A 21,097-nucleotide genomic window follows, 5' to 3' on the forward strand; every position below is an offset into this window, starting at 1 on the left:
CAACAAAGTGGTAATTGTTGGTCACCTTGCAGTTAGTGGTGGAAATTAACTAAGAAGCATTTACTCAATTTCGAGGTACTTTTACTTTATGCGAGTATTTTCATTTTTTTCCTACATGATATGTCTGCTAGGCTATATTTTAGAGGGAAATAATGTACATTTCACTCAACTACATATATTTGACATCTGAAGCTACAAGTTATTTTGTTCGTTAAGATTTTACATTCAAACCATATGAACAGTTTTTAAAAAATATGACACATTTTTCAGTGCACTAAACCAGCTTATTAAGTAATTTTCCTCAATTGAGTCTTTTAAGTCATTTATATTTTTAAAAAGTGTCAAAATCTGCAAATGAACTTGATCATATTTTCTAAATTTAATCTTTCATAGTTCTAGTGAAGCAAACTGCCTTATTTCTTGTTTCAAGTTATACAAATACCTTTCTAGAGATGTTTATTTCTCATGAATTAACTAATTAATTAAAAACAAACAATTGCAATTAAATAAATGAATACTTTTACTTTTGATACTTAAAGTACATTTTGCTGATAATACATTTTTGTATTATTTTGAATGCAGGACATTTACTTATAATAAAGTTTATTTTATTTTCTAGTGTGGTATCATCAGCACATCTAGAACAACCACATAACATTTCTAACAACCAGTTTTAAACATGTGTAATTTGTGGGTCAAACCTTCAGTAGCCAGGTGAGGACTGAGTCTCTGTATGGCACAAACTTGGCCTTCCCCTTTCCTGCAGACTGATCAGCCAGAGCAGAAATCACACAGCCCAACGTAGTGAGAGACCTACAACCACACACACACACACAAACAATCAGCTTTAACCTGTCAAATGATGAATTCATATTTTGCTTGCCTTTCATATGTAAAAAATGTACCTACTTGTTAATATTGCTGCCCTCTTTGAGTCTCTCTCCAGCAGCTCCAGTCTTAGACACTCGCTCACTTCCTGCCAGGTCAACCAGACTCATCTTGCTCACTTTCTCTCCTGAATTCTGTTTACCATCACAACACAAACACATAAGTCAGTCAGACCCATGATAAGACAAATAGGATACACACAAATGAGGTAATATAATGCAGTAAATTCAAGGAACAATTAATTGTGAATGTTGGTGGAAATACTGACCCCAGACTGTAGATCGTAAAGCGTTTGTGTGACAATGATACTGAACACGCCATGTGATCGACTGCTCTCCTCATTCATGTTGGTGGCGGCAACTGTGCGAGATTTGTTGCCCTCTGACATTAACACCTCGATGTCCTAAAACGACGGAGAGTGAGGGAATTAAAGACAAAACGTTCGACGAGAGTTTGACATAAAGACACAATTTGAACACATTTCACTGGATTTAGGTAAAACTTGCACGTTGATCATTATGATAACAGTAAAGTCAGACGGTATTCACATATGGCTGTGTGCCATGTGGTTTAGCTGGGTCACAGTAGACACTGGGCCACGGCTGTGGGAAAACCACTGCACAAATATCAGGCAGAGCAGAGCACAGAGGAACAGGGTGGAGATGTTTAAACTTAATTAAGGAAGGCCCTGCCAAGGTTTGGCAAATAAACTACCAAAAGCCCCATGACTACATCCCACATCAGGAAAATGTATCAATGCAGTTTCTGCACATGGGAGGATGTGAAACTAAATGGTTATTCCAAACGTAAATTAGCGCCTTGACAACCGGGGGATATGATACAAGGCAATTCTGCTGGATACTATACATCATGTCTGTGCATAAGTGACATATGAGGCCTGTGGTTGTTGATACGGATTCAGCTCAGCCGAAGTGTGATGACAGGAAGGGGAAAGACACACCTCAAAGTTGGTCACAGCCAGCTGAGACAGACCATCCACGTATGGACCCAAGACTTTGTGTTCCCGAACTTTCAGGGACTGTCGGCCCCTTCAAAAAAACAAAGAGGGAAAGCAACAAAATGAGTGAAAGAGAGAGGAGAAAAGGGAGGAATAATAACTATCTCCAATTAGGGAAATGCAAAAAAGAAAGAATGAAGAACATTTTCAACAGGGTTTTATAATGCACATTTGATTGGACATTCCTCTCTTCATGAAGTACTTTTCATGAAACACTTCTTAGCACTTGACAGCTCAAGAAATTCTCATTGACCTTGATCAGAATTAATGACAATTTAAATTAATCCTTCAGGGTTTTAAGAAGCTCACGAGTTATTTACCCTTCCATAAAAATGGCATTTCAGAATGACTTCAATAGTTTTATATAAATATTTCTGGTGGGATTTTACATGTTAAAAAGTAGCATTTTGTATTATTCACTACTTGAGGAAACGGAATGGCCTGCATGTTATTGCAATATTGCAATAATTAACTCTTTGCATGCACCACAACTGCAATAAAATGTTAACAGGAGTTTGATGCCAAGTCGACACATAAAAAAAATCATTCACATAAAAAGTTTCTGAATTTCTTAAAGGGCAAGGCAGGTCCTTCTTTATTGTCAGCAACTCTTTTTAAAGACAACGTTAAACAGGAGTAAAGTGCATTTCTTGGTGACTATTTTCAACTGCGATTTCTGGTAACTAATGTATATTCAGGGCAATAGGCCAGTGTGTGTGGGATTGACTCAACATTATCTACAGTGTTCATCATAATGAAGGAACATACAAGTTCCTTCAGGTGGGTAAAGTGAAACTCATCTAGCCTGACATGTGTTGAGGAAATCCTACAGATCAGTATGAATCACTGAATCCCTCTTCATGGCAACAGAACGACCGAGGTTGGCAGAAATCAGGTTCCCTCCTTCCACTCCGGTAATCTACCACCCACAGCAAACAAGAGGATGTAACCACTAGAAAGACCATGGCCAACTCATAGCGTGACTGAGATCCTTTTTACACTTGACTCCGTATCTCGTGTCTATACCAGAGCCAACGTTTAAACCGAAAAATCACAGAGGCAGATAGAAGAGCAAGTGAGTGTGAGGCTTGTTGTATAAGCGAGAGGAAGTTGCCATCGAAATGGCTCTGGCTTCATCTTCAGACATCTGCAGCGCACAGAGTACTCCCCTGTTGTGCCTCTCTGGGGCTCGGCTCGCAGGCTGCTCTGACTGCTCTCCTGCTCCCAGCTTCACTAGCAGATGTCCCTGAAACCCACTCTTTCACAGTTCGCTCTCCCTTGCAGTCTGTCTGCCAACCCACATCAGACCACGCAGGCGAAGAATGCAGCAGTGTGAGAGGACGATGCTGGCCACTGTTCTGCAGGAAATGACTGGGTTGAGCTTCCTACTCGCATCATTCTGTCGCCGTCCCCCATTCAGGCTACTAGACACAACAGAGCTATAAACAGAGATGCAAACTAACACAAAGTGGGAGCTGGCAGAGAGGTCACAACTTGTGCCGGAGTTGGAGTGAATCGAGACTATGAGAAAATGTCAACACAGTTTGTGTAACCAGCTTTTTCTGTGTCACCCCGGGTCAAGAGCATTACCAAAGCATTACATTCAGCGAGGTTGTACAGGTCACATGTGCTTATTCTGAAGAAAAAGCACACCCATCAGACTCACCCTTTGGGATCGAGCAGGTCACGGACCTTCTCATTGTAGATCTCCATATAGGACACCTCCACCTTAAAAGAGTGGCCCTCGTTCTCCTCTCGGTGGATCCTCTCAAACAGCGAGCAGCAGAGTCGAGGGATTAAACCCGGCTGCTCCCCATTCCCCATCATGGAAAAGGACTTGCCTGAACCTGGATGGACATCACAAAGTCACACATGACTGTATCCACGACAGAGAGAGGCTCAAACAATGCAGTGCCTTCTGTTACTGTAAAAGTTCATTTGAGTTTCTACTACAACCACACAAACGGAATTTCTTTTTGAGCCCATCTGCAGAACAACGGCCCCCTGATTGTATCATAAGTCTCTCTGCTCCACATGTCAAAACAACACAAAAGGTTCACAACCATGCTAGCGGCTCTGTGAAGCTGTACTTAGGCACAGCAGTAGCTAAATGCTAAATTCAGCATGCTGACAATCTCAAAATGGCGATGGCGACATGGCTGGTTTTTTAGCAAGGATATTGGATATCATGATCACCATCTTTGATTACATTTGCTAATTAGTTCATCTGAAATTAATGGAAATATCATTTATTTTGCAGGTGTTTGGTCATAAAGCAAAGCATTGGACAAAGTTTTGACCTGATGATGGCGCTAGATGAAAAGTTAAGGGATCACTAAAGTTGTCAAGACATGTTCTAAAAAGTACACAAATGTTAACCTTATGGTGGCGCCAAAGCATAATTCAGATGACCAAATTCATCAGGATTCATCCTCTGGGAACCATGATGACTGTACAACATTTTGTGGCAATCCATGCAGTAGATGTTGAGATATTTTAGTCTGGATCAAAATAGCAGACCAACCGACCAACATTCCCATCCCCAGATCAAATTCCATATGCTTCTCTGGTTCCCATCACGACTAATGTGCTGCTTGCAGCATGCATACAACTTTTTTTCTCATACACCAGGTGATTGGAGGGCCACTAAAATATTTGGGCTCTTCTCTCCAAACTTTTCCGTAGCTTTTTCTCTTTACCGAGTGATTCACTCTAAGACAGGAAGTGGGATAAAGGAGCTAATTTGATCCAGGGTGAAGAAAGGATACGAGTTAAGTGATTCACCAGTGTATTTAGAAACACAAGTCTTCCTGTTCTTTAAATGTTCTATGGACACATCTGGAGACAACTCAACCGGCACATATACTTAGAGACTCAAGTATAATGGAGGTAACACATTATTTATAAATGCTTCAAAGACTGTAAGAAAAAATTGACTCAATGTAAATTTTATCTGGATTTTCAGTTACCTGTTTGTCCATAGGCAAATATGCAGGCATTATATCCCTGGAATGCATTTTCAAGTATTCCCTCTCCAAGGCACTTGAACACCACCTCTTGACCTTTTAGACAAAGAATCGCCATGGAGATTTTGGTAAACAGATAAACCATTAGTTATACAAGTACTACTAGTTGCCTGGTTTGCATCCTTACATTAGTGCAATAACATTAAAACAGAGATATGTATCAACAAGGGACACTAAACAAGAAACAAAGAATAAGAATTCATTAAAGTCGTGTGGAAAATGCCGAGCTGAGTAGAGAACTCTTGTGTGTTGCTCCCGTCATGCTCCTGCTGAATGGGACAGCTGTTTAAAGAGCTAAATAAAGCCTTGGCCCGGGCCCTTGAGGCAGCCCTTCACTGAACAGATTGCCCCGTCGGTTCACCACAAAGCAGATGCTAGTGTTACATTTCCATCACAAAATGAGCGTGATATGACAAAAATAAATATGTACAATTACTACGGAAATCTTCCTTGGACTGGCAGTAATAACCTCTTTTCTATAGATGTTAAAAAAAAACTGTAGCTGTAATGTTTTCTCTCATTAGAGAAATGAATGGTAGATTATTACATACTGCAAGCACAAAAGGAAATGTTTATTTATTGTACATAATACAAATTTCCAAAATGTTAGTATGTATTGTACAAACCCCATGATGGTTTTATTGTTTTGAGACAATACGAAGACAACTAACTGCATTACATACATTCATGTGTTCTCTCAAAATGCAAAATGACCTTACTTTGCTTTGCATTATGCAAAAAACAGCTTTCCATCGAGTTGGGAGTTTCCCTGCACTATTGCTGCACAAAGCTCAGCAGTCTTTACATGGGACGTGATTTGAGTTCTTTGGTGATGAGTGAAGGATCAGTTTCATATGACTCACCAGCATATTTGGGAACGTTGGACTCATCTATGGACCAGAAACAGTGGTCAAAGGCGAACACCTGCAGAAGAGTCAGCACAAAGAGTATTAACACACAACTCCTCACACTTGTCTAGGCATGTACAGTGCAACACAACCCGATCTTTCTTAGCAGTGGTCTCAAACAGGCTTATTCTGTGCCGTACCATGCCGCCCTGCAGTAAATCAGTAAGACTGAGCTTGTCTGAGTGAGGAAGATGAAGTCTAACCGAGTATTGTTCGGGGTAATGCTCGTTAAGACCGCACCATGACTGTCCGCACAAATCCACTGTTAGCTGCCCCAAGTTCTGTCATAGGATTTAAATGAATTCATAAATCAGGGTCAGCGCTCCCCAGAAGAAATTCCAGCACCCGGTGACCCTCGTCTCCAAGGAAACGGGGCTGTAGCTGTTCCCGGTGGTGCAGGCTGGCTCTCAGCCCTCAGTGCTGAGTCTCACAACACAGGCTTCAGCAGCAGAGACCCCTTGTGTCGTCCCCCCCCCCCCCCCCCAGGCACCTGTAGGAGCTCTGGATGGATGACACACAGAGAGGATGCTCTCTGGGAAAGAGCAGTGGCCTCATTGACTCGTACTCCTCGCAGACAGAACAGCTCCTGTTACTGTATAAGCTGCAAACCCCCACGCATCTTAAATGTCTCTTTTGATCAGCTTCAATTCGTTAGTATAGAAATGTCTCATGTCAATTTTGTTTCCGCTTATTCAAAACACAGCGTATGTTGATAGGAGATACACAACTGCCCAAAGTCCCGCCTCAACTAGGTAATAGGCTTTTATGTACCATTGCTGCAGCACAGTCATCCTGCAGTGCAAGCACATCGCTGCTGCACGTTGCTACTCCTGGCTTTCAGTGCACTATTGCTGCTCTGCCAAAGCACTTTCCCCGACACAAATAACCCAAATAATTGAACTCCCCTCTAATCATAATAGGGGCGCTTGGCCAGCGAACCACTGGGTGCACAGTCAGCATGGGAAGCACTGAGATCACTGAATGCTTTGAAAGCAAGACCTCCTCTTGTGACTTCAGACAAGTGAGTGGGTGCCATTCAAAGGAACAAAAGTGCCATCATTCCCAATTAGGGCTGGTTTGGTAACTCGGGCTTCAATCTCCTCTGGTCTGTCCCTGGCCAGCCTAAGGGTGTGACTGCGCAACAAATTGTTCATGATTGGACAATTACTATTAATCAGCAGTGCAAATAATGATGGAGCTGAGAGAATCACAATGCCCGTTTTGTCATTTCTGGGGATGAAAACTGGTCAAACGTGATTGGAATGCAACCCCCGTTTACCCTTCAGAACGCAGGGAGACTAATTTGAGTGGCACCATAACTCAGCAGACAGCCACGTGCTCGTCTAGTTGAAGGGTATTACAGGGTAACTCAGGTTCACGGGCCCCAGAGACCGCGCACGCTTGTTGCCCGCGCTTAACGCTCCCCCGGTCCCGTCAGCGGCCGAGTGCACTGACCACAAAGCCCGTCCCTGGTGTGTGAAACATCTCTGAGCCAGTCACCAGCGTGTTGTCAAGGGGGGAGGTGGGGGTGCACTCCAACAATGCAGCTTTGAATGCGCACACACACTGCCCCAGTGTCCGCGCTCATCCCTCTCTCATTGTAGAGCCTTTGTGGGTGTTCACGAGATCTTAGAGTGCTGACACATTCACACGGACATCTATCCGGCTCCTGCTGGCCTACCAAACTACTAAATCACTCTCAATCCCTAGAAACAACGCCACAACACTAGATCGACCTGTGCAGGATGCTTCTCATCCACTCAGGGGAACAGTGTCGTGCAGCATCCTGCTTCTGGATGATTTCAGTGTCTGTGATACCAGGACAAGTCAGTGAGAAGTCAAGACAGATGACTGTCTCTGCTGACGCGGTCAGCTCTGTTGATGCTGATTTCTTTTTGTAGGAACAGAAAGAGATGAAACTTACATACCTTAGATTGTTTCCTGTTGAATGAGAGGGGCAATCCATCATAAACAGAAGAAACCCACGGGTGAACCAGAAAGAAAGACAAGAGAGAAGAAATAACATGTTAGGATTGATACAATTTAACAGTCAGACCATGTTCACGCTCAGATGTAGCTGTACTTCTCACACTAGGAAACTTCCCATTGTTCGTGTCGACACAAACAGCTTTTTCTGAACTGAAATGTGTGCGTTTAAACCAAATTCCTGGTGGGACTTCCACATTCACTTCTTCCCTCATTCATTCACTTCCACACAGTGGTGTTTCCTGGTGGTAGGTGCTGCTGTGATTGGGTTCATAATTGGGCCAGAGGGCCATGAGGAAGGGAAGAGATTTAGGATTCAATGTCCCACTGACTCTGTTGAGTAAATAGCTCTTATGCCTGTGGACTTAACAGGGAGGCCAGGTTGGGGAAGCCGCTCTCAGCATATGCAGCTGCCGGAACCAAGGACAAAAGGGTTATATATATGGCACTAAGTTATGTAGGATTATTCTCTTAACTGCAGAGGGAATTCCCCAACGCTGGAAATCTATAACAATAATGTAACAGATCCTGTTACAGCCATCATAATGCATGGCAAGGGAATTATTGTTTTTGTCACATGCATGTTGCAGTATGATGCAGTACAACATATACACCCCCCTAGTGCTTCTACATCTGCAACAGTACTGTCCTTCAACAGTCAGCAGATCCCTCCTGCAGGCGTCTCCTGGCACAGACACAGAGGTGGACATCACCTTCACACAGTAACCAATACAGGGCAGGACTGAAACACTGCACCAGAGTGTCTCACACAAACTGTGCTGAGTCACCATCAATAGCATGCCTGGGGAGCTGCATGACAACACCCACAGGAAAATATTCTTCAGCACTTTTATGTTCATGTTACAAATTGAACAACTTAAGGAAATAAATTATTAACAGATTTGCTTTGAGGACTAAACTAAAAGGTCATTAACTGTGTTCAAGCTCATTATGATGAGGGACAGAAAGAGAGAGAGAGGAGTTAAAGGAGTACAAACAGAAGAGGGCCTCGTTTGGGTTCATACCCTGAATCTGAATCTGGGTCACTGACAACCACTGCGACTGGGTCTCAATCAGAGCAGACAAAGACTGCAGCAGGGCCCCGTCCTGTAGTCGGGCCCTCCACGCTGCAGAACAGAGAGGGGCTGTCTGTGAGGAGCTATGAGATATATCAGCATCGGTCGGCGGGGAGAACACATCTAAGACTTCCTATTGGCAGACAAGGAGGTGTGATGAAGGACCACTGACAATGTCCCAATGCTAACTTGAGAGGTAAAACAAAATCTTCATACGGCAGTGCTGCAAAGCGGATTTGTGAAAGATGGAAAAAAAAAATGTGGGAGAGTTATGACAACAAAAGCTACAAGCGTACAATGAGAAATGGACAAAGACAGAGAACAGATGTATCCCTATGTCGAACAAAAGAACTATAGACAAGACCGGAAAGAGAGAGACAGACTAACAACCACACACACATCAAATGTGGAGACAAAAGACACGCAGTTATGGAATGTGTGCAGTCTAGACTTCAGCACAAGAAACGATCTCTGCTGAAACAGAGCTGCTGCAGTGGTTCATTGGCTCTTGCTCATTGTGTCGTATATTGTATGTACAGTTTATGGTATGTCGGGTATGCTGAACAAGACAATGAGGGGAACTGTTTGAACGGTCTATATTAAGGATTTCATAGAGCTACTATTTCCTCACAAAGTCTCTCAAGTAATGCATTGAACTCCAAAAATATACTTAATTTCATTCTCGTTTTCAATTTTATAGTGTCTTTCCTTACTCCCCCCATCAGAGTGATGAGACCTCCCCCTCAATAAGTTAAAGCACATTAGGCTCCAGTTCACCCACTCTGCGTTGGACATAATCTCTTTAATCTTCCCAGAAACCCGTGTCCGTCTTAGCAATTTTGTATGTTGCTTTTAAAAAACATGTAAGTTATGTCCTCTACACTTGGTTGTATCGGCCCTTTATTATGTTACGCTTATATTATAACATTTACTAGTTATTGCATAAAATCATGTAATTTCCAAGGTATTACGGTCAAAATGAATTGAGACTGTAAGACTGACTTTCCATCAATACAATACCATGACTATGTTTAATGCAGTGGGTGTTGCGTCCTCCTAAAAGCTGGAACCACAGACAAATGTCTGTAAAAATGAATTTATTATGAAGATATGTTGTAATGCAGTATACAATGATTACACAGGATGATTCATTTGTAATTAAATATCTTAATTCACCAGGTAGGAAATGCTACCGATGGAAGCTCCGTCACAAATGCTGTACTGTGCAGCTCCAAGTGATGTGGGCCATTTGCTTAGTAATCAGCATGCATGCCAAGTCATGGCTTGGGGGCTTATTACAGGCTGTGTTGTGGTTGACCAAGTGTGTGACACACATGTACTGTATAACACAGAAGTGCCAGATAACATCAGATTCTTCCCCCCCTCAGAGGCAGATACAGGCAGACACTGCAGACCGAGCAGGGCATGGCTGAAGTCTAAGAGTCCCACTGGGGGCTTGTTCTGCGTGGCTTAATGTGTGAGTGTCATCAAGGGCACGCTCAGGCTCCCACGCCTCCAGCTACCTGATGCCAAAGCACCCATGAATGGTTTCAACTTGGCCGAGGGTGGACATTGGCCTCTCACGCTACTACGATTCCCCCCTCTGTTCCGATTCTGTGTCGTGGCAGACAGATTTGAGGAGCACATAGCTTCTTTGTAAAACCTTTATTTCTTATTACTTTTAATAACAAATACCACCAGAGAGCCATCATTTAAATTCAAGCTCAGATTCACTCAGCTCACAAATGATTGGTGAAAACATGTCATCTTTCTGTGCCTTGTTGCAGCTCAGACCCATGTAAGCTGGTCTGGTGGCCAAAAGGGAGGTATGACGGGCGGGTGAGCAGCAGTGGAATCTCCCCCCTTGGTTATGGAGCAGGATTAAGGCCACTGGGTTATTATGCTACCGAAAAATTTGCTCTTCCCAGTAGGCAAAAAAACAGATTAATCCACTGTATCATCCACCGACTGAAGCATCCATCTACCCTTAAAAAAAATAACATTGCATGGCCACCCTCACAGGAGGTATAAGACAGCTGATTCACATTTTCATTCATCATTTCATTTCATCCGACAAACTGACAGATCTGGCGCAGACTGGTTCAAATTAGCTACCAGAAATGATGCGAATGGTGTTATCTTCTGAAATCAGGGTATGACAGCCCAGAAAATGAGTTTCCAATCATAACTAAAAGAAAGTAGTCTAAATCGAAAAACACACATGTTGTGGCTCCCCATCTTCCAATGCATGAAGGACATATTGTCAGATTTGTCAGTGAGATCTAGCAGGCTTTGCAAGAGTTTTTGATGATATAATCCTGCTGCTCAAATGGGATATGTAAGTCACATGGATGAGGTTTACCCCCCTATGGAGACGACATTCACAACATTCATCTGCCCAGTGCAAGCGCACCCACAAACATAGTTGTTTTGCTGGCACATCCCCCCCATAGATTAAAATATCTCTTCTCAATCTGTTGCTGACACTATGGCTCCCCCACTCTTTTAACCTCCATTAAACCGCCCATATGACCCGTTTGGTTGTTGAAATGCATCAGACAATTACAATTCAAGAAGCTCCAGAGGCAAACACAACATTCAGAGCTCTGTCGCTCTCTCTCTCTGTGTGTGTGTGTGTATGTCAAAGTGTTGGGTTACAGTGCACTGTGCTCTCACAGGAGACAGGCTAACATTTCAGATGGTCCTCCAGTATGTTTAGAACTGAACACGCCGGTCCCCACCCACTCAAAGCAGAGGTCACCCTGCTGCACAGACATAGAGAGCAGGAAAATGCCAAGCAGTTAGTTACAGTAAGAGAGGGTGGGTCTCTTGTCTGGCCAATTAAAACTCAAGAGGATTCCAAGGAATCATACGGATTGAGCAGGCTGTCACTTTTATAAGCACGAGTGATCCAAAAGTAAACATGACAAGTGGTTGAAGTCAGAGGGTTATACCAGGACATTTAGATGTATTTAAAAAAACAGCACTAAGGGGAGTTAGCTTGTTGATGACAGAAACAGACCTGCTGGATTGATCCAAGCTACTGAGACATCCAACTCTGACTTCGGCCTCACAAACGATTTCTGAAGCTTCTTCAGCTTTAATATGTAGCAAATCCCCGGAAGTATGCAACGTCTTGGCCAGGGGCAGAAGAAGTATTCAGATCCTTTACTTAAGTAAAAGTACAAATAGCATAATCTAAAAATACTCCAGTATTCCAGATCAACCTTAGGGGTTGTGAGGAGATCACTGGGAGATGAAAGAAGGGAAAAAACAAGTTCTAATTCACAAATCTGTTCATTTTTTTTAACTTTTCCCTTGCTTTTTTCAGAGATGGTGAATCATTTGAACGGGTATTTAAATTAAACCATGTGAGAAGTTTAGAGGGGAAAATTGTCTGGAGCAGCAAACAACTCAGCTAACACCCACAATGTGACAACGAACCAGACACAGCTTTTTGTACCGCAGGGGGTCACAAGGCCAAAAGGTTGTGTGTTACATTCTAAAAAGTAACTACACCTGTCAGATAGAAGTATGAAGTAGAATAAAATGGAAATACCCATATAAAGTACAAGTACCTCAATATTGTACTTCAGCACAACTCTTCAGTAAACGTACGTTTGTTACTTTCCACCACTGGACTTGGAACAAATGTGTCCATGGTTCATTGTTCTAAATGCTAAACTTAGCTTCCTATGAAAATATTTGAGGTGGCTGGGGGATATCACTCATTAGGTCATCAACATAACTCCAGAATGTTTCTGTAACATGGCGACTATTGTCGCTAAGCAACAGTGGTAAACATGGAGGAGAGACAACCTGCCAGCCTCATGAGTCAAAGTTCCAAAATGAAAACCAAGCTCAGGATCTCAAAAACAGCCTTAATGAACAGCACAGCCGTCATCAGCGCACATGATGCTCATACGGACTTCTGTGCGGGACTCTCGAAGTTTCCATAACAAATGTTAACAACACAACACATGATGCAGACAGGGTCTAATTTAATCCTCCCCGGTATTTCTGACACCACTGTGACAAGCCGGGTCAGCAGCAGGCTGTGTGTATGCTAAAACACGGAGAGGGATACTGACCACATTTGCTCTAAAGCCTTGAATCTGGTTGGTTTTAAAAGGCAACGAACAAGCCAGAAAGAAGTGAAGTTCATCAATTTGGTCAATATGGTAAGGCTCCCTCCCCAGGGGAAATAAAGAGACACATTTACTACCAGGACACACCTCCTTTGACCCGGTCTGTCACTTATCTGAATGCATGTGCCGTGTGGCTGTTAATGAAAATGGACAACAAAAGCAGCATGCTCATGAAACATATCACAAAACGTCTGTAATTGCAAAGAGTAATATGCCAAATAGATGTTGGCAGTAATTATGTGCTTTGATAATTAAAACTAATGAGTATCTATTTACAGACAGAGAGGGAGAGAGCTTTTGTTAATGTTGCTTGGCTCCACTTTCCCTGATTGAAACTCAAAGTGAGTCCACAATAAACCTATCCCACGATGACATTACATTAATGTAAACACAACAAGCAGCCTTCAAAACTTCAAAAAGGGCCTGATATGAGAGAAACACACAAGAAGCCAGAAAACCAGAATCACTGTGGAAGAAAAGCCAGAGAGGGAATTTTCACATAAGCTGCCCTCAGAATGAGCAGCCACATCTGAGATTAATGATGCAGGCTTGACAAAGAGGGAGGGCGCCATCTTTTCTCAATTCCGGATCGAGATGTAAACAACGTCCCACCCTCTGAACAAACAGGGAACAGTCCTTGAAGGAATACAATCGTTTTATCAGCGACACACAACACTTTCTCCTTATTGCACGCCTGAATAAAGTCTTACAGAGAAACGGTGGGATGATTTTACAACTCACTCTGAGAACAACATGTTACTGAATGGAAAGGTTGATTATTGGCACATAGGGAACAAAATGGAAAGACAAAGGGAACATCCTGTGGGCAGCCATTAGACAAGGCAGCCTTGTCATTCCGGTTAGCAAACAGGCAGACAGCATTTAAAAGCTATCTGTAAAGGCATACACAAAACACATGTTGAACTCATTGGGTTGGTCTCTGGCAATCACCAGGGAAAGACAAAATAATTTAAAGGAATAGTTCCACATTTTGGCAAATATGCTTGTTTTATCTCTGGCAGAGAGTTACATGAGAAGATTGATACCACTCTCTGTACGGTAAATATGAAGCTACAGCCAACAGCTGGTTAGCTTAGCGTAGCACAAATGCTAGACACATTGAGAAACAGCTTGCCTGGTTCTGTTCAAACACAACAAAATGTCCTACCAGCATCTCTCAAGCTCACTGTTTAACATGTGTACAAATGACAATTTGCCATTTTACAGAGGTTATGTGCTGAATTGTTTCCTAGCTGGGAGTAGTCTCCCCTGGTTGTCTGGCAACTTCTCCCAACCAAGAAATTCCTAAGAGTCTTAATGCTAAGCTAAGCTAACCATCCACAGCTTCATATTTAACATAATATAAGAGTGGTATCAATCTTCTCATCTAATTGTCTGTCAAAAAGCAAATGAGTGTACTTCCTGAAATTTCAGACCATTTCCTTTAAACACCAGCATTTCCTTTACTGTTTTTTTTATACCTTTAAGGTTGGGAGAATAAGACATGGAGGACCTAAACCACACAGCTATCTCTGAACATACTTCCCAAATTAGATGATTAGAGACATGGATTTAAAACCTAGATGTTTTAGTTAGCCACAATGAGAGGAAAATAAAATATATTTTTCTGATACAAACCAAAGTCCCGTCTGCCTGCCTAAAAAGTTAGTTGAGGTTAGCTTTTGGCTTTTAGCACAGCTCGTTATTTTTAGAATGAAATATGCAGAAAAAGGCGGGTTTCAGGCTTGATCACCCTGTATTCAATTGCTGCATGTTGACGGACATGCTGGGACATGGTAGATGTAATATGGCCCCTTTGTGTGAGTCAAAGGGTATTTTCTTGACATGATGCTCCACCACTCAATCCCTTTGCAGACAGCAGCCTCAGGTATTTGTCTGCCTCTCCACCCCGACCTTCATTGTGTCCAAACCCCAAAGGAGACTAGACTGGCGCGTGAAAACAAAACTACTCTCCCAGATTCCTATTTCAAATATGCCATTCGTGCCAACTCAACAGGTAGATGAAAGATTAAACTTGGGAAACTTAACCTGTTGCCCCGGAGTCACCATTCAGGTTTCATTTGCCCACCACTGAGATTATTGCTCATTTTTCAGAGAAATAGGAGAGGGGGCTGTGGGTCACGAGTGTTGCTATAATGCTCGGCGGTGCAAAGAATGAGGCTTAACCATCAAAGGAAAGCCCTTACATTTCTTAAAATTCTTTAGGTGACTTGCATGTGCCCTGTGCGGTCTCTGCAAAACCTGATTAAAATTCACACAGAATAGGGAAAGTTTTCAATGTCTATTATTCTACATGAAAGTGGCTCCAAGTTCAACCACGAGAGACTTCATTTTGTATCTCATCAGACTAGAGCCATATTTAGTATTTTTAAGTAAAACCTATTACTGCTGTCTCCTCTTTGAGGCTGTGCCTGAGCATTCCCACGAGAGAGAGTAAGTTCCCATGATTCTGGCCCTGCAGCCATATTTGGCAAGCTAATACCCACTAAATCTGACACACAGGAACAGGTGTCTTCAAAACAAGGCAAACTCTTCGTGATCAGGGTATCCCCTTCTGCGGCTCCACAAGAAGCCGAGAAGAAAATTATATGGTTTAAGAAAACCATGGCAGTCTAAACACAGACACACACACACACACACACACACACACACACACACACACACACACACACACACACACACACACACACACACACACACACACACACACACACACACACACACACACACACACACACACACACACACACACACACACCAAGTAATTATATGGCTGGACTACACTATAGAAAAGAAATGTGACATAATGAAACCAAACTGAAGTCACATTCCAGTTACACAATGTACTACAATAAGAATTATAATTTATATAATTGATCACATCTTGAATATACGTAGGTTTGGCAGAAAAGGAAAAAAAATGACATTGGATAAAAAAACTGTTAAAGAGTGAAAGTGAATACAACAGCAGTTTAAGACTGATACAAGATCGAAATCAAATCAGGAAACTTCCCCTGAATGATAAACGTGGTTGTGTCTCACACAACAACATAGCAACAGGTAGCGGTGGAATCACAAAATCAAGACTACTGAGAAGTCAGCGGAGGCTACAGTGCATCTCGCAGAAGACGGGTACTGATCTGGCCAATGATGGGGCGGCAATGGTAACTGTACATATTTTAAAATGATGTCTTAAACTATTGCACTGTGTTTATTGTTATGCACCAATCACCAAGGCCAAATTCCTTGTCTGTGTAACGTACTTCGCAATAAAACGTTTCTGATTCTGTTAGAACAGAAAATTCAGTCACCACCACTAGTCGGGCTAGACGGCGCGATGACTAATTTAATGCAGCAGATGTTTGCAACCGCCTTTTTTAAGATACATAAAAGCTTCCAAATTCACAAGAGGGGTATTTACTGTCATATTTTATATCATAGAACAAAATGCTAACATTTCTCAAGCTTGGCCAAAGACCTTATTTCACTCATCTAACCAAAAACCCATTGGCTTTGAGAAGAGGAAATTTCCAGGTTTAAGGACCTGCGTCACTCTAAATCTTTGTACTCTCCTCTGACCTCTCACCCACGACAGCTTTGTGTATCCCGTTTCAACATATGTTAGCTTTGAGCGTGATTTGTTTAATTGCCTGGAACGCCACCATTGTGTGGCAATTTCTGTTCTGATAATTGCCTTAAATACAGGTTAATGCGTGGACCCAAGATGCTGCGAGAGCAAGCTCATTACCATTTAATGCTGACTGTTGGGTACATAACAGCAGAGAAAGTGTTACACTTTAACTAGACTGGATGGAGGGCGTGAGAAAAGCCTTGAATGTGGCATGTATTTGCCTTCTATGACTTCATTTGTAGCAGTCATGCTGTGGACTTTTACTGTAGCCGAAGGGGTTCACACTATTTCAGAGATAAATCACAAAGGAAAAAAACAAATAGGCTTCATCCTTTTAGATTTATTTGTGTCTGTGGGTATTCAGGTCAGCTGTTTAAATCATGTGTGACACCAAGAAGAAGAGCAATCAAACCAAGCGAAGAAATTCAACGACAAAGGGTGAAATGCCCATCTCAGACCGCGAATGGTCACGACGTTTCAATGACTTCCCAAGCAGGCAGCCATCATTAGCCTAGATGTTGTGCAATCTCCTCATTACAATCTGAAAGCATGTCAAGATGACAAGCAAGAATCTGCTGACCTTCACTTCAGGCGAAGTGTGAAGTGTTAGGGGATGCTTAGCTTTTCCTTTTGTCACAGCTTTTCTCAACTATTTCCCCATATAAACGCCTGATAAAAGAGTGCAGCATCCTGCCAGAAGACACAGTGTGGTCTAATAGCACTTTGAACGCTACATAAGTTAAATTAGTTCTGACTCCGCTGATAGCCTGAGGCGCGACATTAATCCGTTCAGTCTAACAGCCCTCTTCACGTGTCAAACACGCTCAACCACCTCCCCTGGTCTTGAGACTCAACATCAGATATGAAATATACAGAATGAGGGTAATATTATAATGCTGAGGTTAGCATTGGAAAGTGCATGTGAATTACACAACAAAATATCATGTTGCAAGCAGGTGGGTGACAGACACCATGTCCTCAGCAGCAGCAGGAGTGCAGCATTTGTCTGCTGCATTTATTTACTGGCATTCGTGGAAAAATAAAAAGGTTTGAATTCAAGATAAAAGTTTACAGATCTAATCCTCACCCCTGTGCATCAGGATCATGCATGTGCTGATGTATTTTCAGACACTTGAGCTCTATAGGGACACACTGGATTATACGATTACCTTGAATGTTATAGTTACTGTATTTACAACCAGGATGGGATAAGGTTTTGTAAGAAAGTGCTTTTTTTTTTTACTCTATAGCACTCAAACTAAGCACAGCAATGCAAAAGACGCATTAAACAAGCTGCCCGCACTGCACTGCTTGCTATATACTGTATTCTATCTATAGCCATTAGTAATTGGAAACATTTGGCAGTATTTCAGCTTTGTTTACCTGTTGTCTCCTTTTGCATTTGAGGGTGGTGGGTGCAGCACTGTTTGGTTGTCCTCCATATCCAAGACACATTTTGTTTTCAGTTCGATTTCTGCGGAGAGAAGTTTGTTGGGGTGAAGTACAGCAGAATGCGGGGGTGTGGAGAGTAGAAACCCTCGCCACTTTGACCGTCTTCAAACTGGACTCAAGTCCGACTTCAAGCTCATAACTCGAGCTGAAAGCCGCAATGGCGAAGAAATCCAAACTTTATGATAATGTGGCATGAAACCGAGGAGACAGACATGCGAGGTTGCAAAAAAGAAATCGTCGTTTTGACACTTACCTCTTCGGTTCATGGGCCGAACTCTCACTGCAACTTTTACCTTTGAATCCGACATTTTCGTCCACTTTTCACTCCCACCCTGTCTATGCGCCGAGCTATCAATGTAGTCTGTGAATCCCCGACAACAACACCGGATTTCTGCCAGAAAAAAGGCAGCAGACTCTAGTTAAACAAGCCCAAAAGAGTCCGGAGCTCGAGGACAAGAGATGGGGATATGTTCATTTTTCCCTTTATATCCATCCGGGTTCGCTTTTTGTGCAAATCCAGCACTCTGCTCCAGCCCCAGACAGCATCCCCACCGCCATCTTCCACTGGGAGCACGACTGCTATCCTCTGGCAGACTGGAGACGGCTGTGCCAAAGAGGGAGAAAGGATTTACGCACCGCGCAGCTTATCGGGGAGGAACCAGTGGACGAGAAATGTGAGGCTGTCTGAGAAGTTAATTTATGCGCACCCACGATAAGCATAATTTAAAGACGATTTAGAGGTAGGAATGAAGAGCAGAGGGATTAGTAAAAAAGGAATTTTAAACAGTCACAATAAACATGTATATTTCGCCCTCTCTTTGACACACACACACACACACACACACACACACACACACACACACACACACACACACACACACACTACTTTCATTATTTTATCATTTTATTTTATCATAGATACCACACACACACCTCACCATAGCTCATATAATGTTGACCCCCATCGAAAAATAAAAAAATAATTAAATAACTTTGAGGGTATTAAAACATGCATGTGTAATTGTGTGTAGCTGCGGATAACAGTAGTTTCCTATCTTTTGAAGAGTGGCCCCATTCAAATTAAGACATTTCAATTTGTTCGACCCCTCATCATTTTAGAAAAAAAGGTGAAATTATTCAGTATTTCACAAAAGTCACTTTTAATCCTTTAATCATTGCATAATTGTCAAAACAATTGCCTATACGGTGATTTTATATGCAAAACAAAGCATACAATAGCTAATAGCACTCATTTGATTATAATCACATTCATCATTTTCAATGTAAAACTTTACTTAATATTTACTGAAATAGCATAGCCAGGTCACCTCTTCGTTTCATAATATGAAAGCTACATTTCACATAGGATATGGCCTGTTCATCCTATGTGAGCTATATCATGGGCCCAGCATCAGATTTAGCGGAATAAATCTTCACCGCATGGTCTCCACTGTCCAGAACGACGAGGGTGTTGTTCAGTGACACAAGTCCCACTGGGTGGATGAGGTGGTCTCCAACAAGTGGGGTCAGGGCTGGGCCATTCTGGAGCTTCCCCAAACTCCAAATCATCCCCTGATTGGAGTCAATCACAATCACATCTCCATCTCTGTCAAAGGCCACGCCCGTCATGTTGAGCCTCACTGAGTTCAGCAGGGTCAGGCTGAAACTGTCAGTCTGATAAAGGAGGTGGAAGTCTTCTGTAAACACTCTCAGCCTCGTATGTTGGTTCCTCCCTGGTGAACATGTGTCATCAGGTAAATGCTCCATCACTGCAGTGTTCCCAGTCACCCGACAGCAGGCCACCGCTTTTGGATGCTGCAGGTCCGTAACGGCTGTTTGATGCTCTAGAACGAGACCGTGAGTATAGTCCACTTTTACCTGGGACAGCGTGCCGACCTGGATGTCTGACACCAGGATGTGCCCAAAGCTGTTTGTGTCCACACCCCAGGGCATCTGGAGGGAATCTTTGACCGTCAAAACATGGTTACCCCTGGAGGTGAAAACCTTCACAGCTTTATCCCCTGCATCAGTAACCACCACGTGACCACAGGGAGTCACCGCCACATCCACTGGGAAACAGATCTCCCCACTGCCTTGTCCTCTTCTCCCAAAACTGTGCAGCTTCCTGCCCTGTGGACTGAACACCGCCACCCTCTTCTCTCCATCATGCACCACCACTATCGTCCCTGACGATCCCAAAACGGCTATGCCAGTGGGATTGATAAGAGTCCCCCACCCTCCAAAGGCTGTGCAGAGGTGCAGAGCTGTGGATGTCAGACTTGTGGCCGAGCCAAGGCCTGCGTTTGCCCTGTGAGGAGGAGTAGAAGACGGGGGAGTCCGGGACAACAGCAGCTCCTGCAGGTCACTAAGAGCCTGGCAGTGGGAGGTGCTGTCAACACTGCACAGCTGTCGACAGAATGGGCACTCCAGCTTCCTCAGGAGAGGGTGGGACAGAGCCCTGATGCATTCCAGACAGAGTACATGGCCACAGGAAAGGTTCTGTGGTTTGTGCTCCTTCTGCTGAGTGCTGAACTTCTCGAAGCAGACTTTACACTCCAGCAAGTTGATCTGGATCTCTCTCACGATCCCCTCAGGGCTCAGGTTGCCACGACCCGGGGAACCAGGACTCTTGGCCATGACTGAAATATCCCGATGTTCTGTAACCCTGGTGAGACAGACCAGTGAGCTGATGCAGGCTGCAGGAGGTTCAGGAAACCAAAAATAGAAAGACTGATCTAAATGAGATGGAGAGAATGACGGGAGGGATATGGAGGCAGAGCATGTAACATTTTGTCAACACACTCATGTCCTGTGCTTTAGGCCCACATGGTCACGTGACATATTGCACACCACTGAGGCTCTCTGCTGCCCTCTATTGGAAATGAGCTAATACACATGTTGGAAACGTGTTTACAGCTCCCCCAACTGAGAAAGTAGCAGAAA

At 43.1% G+C, this 21,097-nt stretch overlaps 2 protein-coding genes across 6 annotated transcripts in view; both read right to left on the reverse strand.

Annotated features, from left to right (window-relative positions):
- Positions 1–18,727, reverse strand: part of kif13a (kinesin family member 13A) — a 36,855-nt gene extending 18,128 nt beyond the window's left edge. For all 5 annotated transcript variants that reach the window (XM_079164776.1, XM_079164775.1, XM_079164774.1 and 2 more), the window contains exons 1-10: positions 18,408–18,727; positions 18,086–18,176; positions 7,769–7,781; positions 5,796–5,856; positions 4,876–4,968; positions 3,573–3,753; positions 1,850–1,937; positions 1,157–1,291; positions 910–1,022; positions 702–813 (exon numbers count right to left, since the gene is read on the reverse strand). In XM_079164776.1, coding sequence (XP_079020902.1) covers positions 702–813; positions 910–1,022; positions 1,157–1,291; positions 1,850–1,937; positions 3,573–3,753; positions 4,876–4,968; positions 5,796–5,856; positions 7,769–7,781; positions 18,086–18,176; positions 18,408–18,462 — 942 coding nt within the window. In that variant the 5' untranslated portion in view covers positions 18,463–18,727. The remainder of the gene's footprint in view (positions 1–701; positions 814–909; positions 1,023–1,156; positions 1,292–1,849; positions 1,938–3,572; positions 3,754–4,875; positions 4,969–5,795; positions 5,857–7,768; positions 7,782–18,085; positions 18,177–18,407) is intronic.
- An 819-nt stretch (positions 18,728–19,546) lies between these two features.
- LOC306699376 (E3 ubiquitin-protein ligase NHLRC1-like) lies at positions 19,547–20,791 on the reverse strand (the record flags this gene model as incomplete). Its single annotated transcript, XM_079163975.1, has 1 exon — positions 19,547–20,791. One exon carries the CDS (start codon positions 20,789–20,791, stop codon positions 19,547–19,549), a length of 1,245 nt encoding a protein of 414 aa, XP_079020101.1.
- Positions 20,792–21,097: the final 306 nt, after the last annotated feature.

The sequence above is a fragment of the Pholis gunnellus genome, assembly GCF_910591455.1.
Source record: "Pholis gunnellus genome assembly, chromosome: 8".
Classification (NCBI taxonomy): domain Eukaryota; kingdom Metazoa; phylum Chordata; class Actinopteri; order Perciformes; family Pholidae; genus Pholis; species Pholis gunnellus.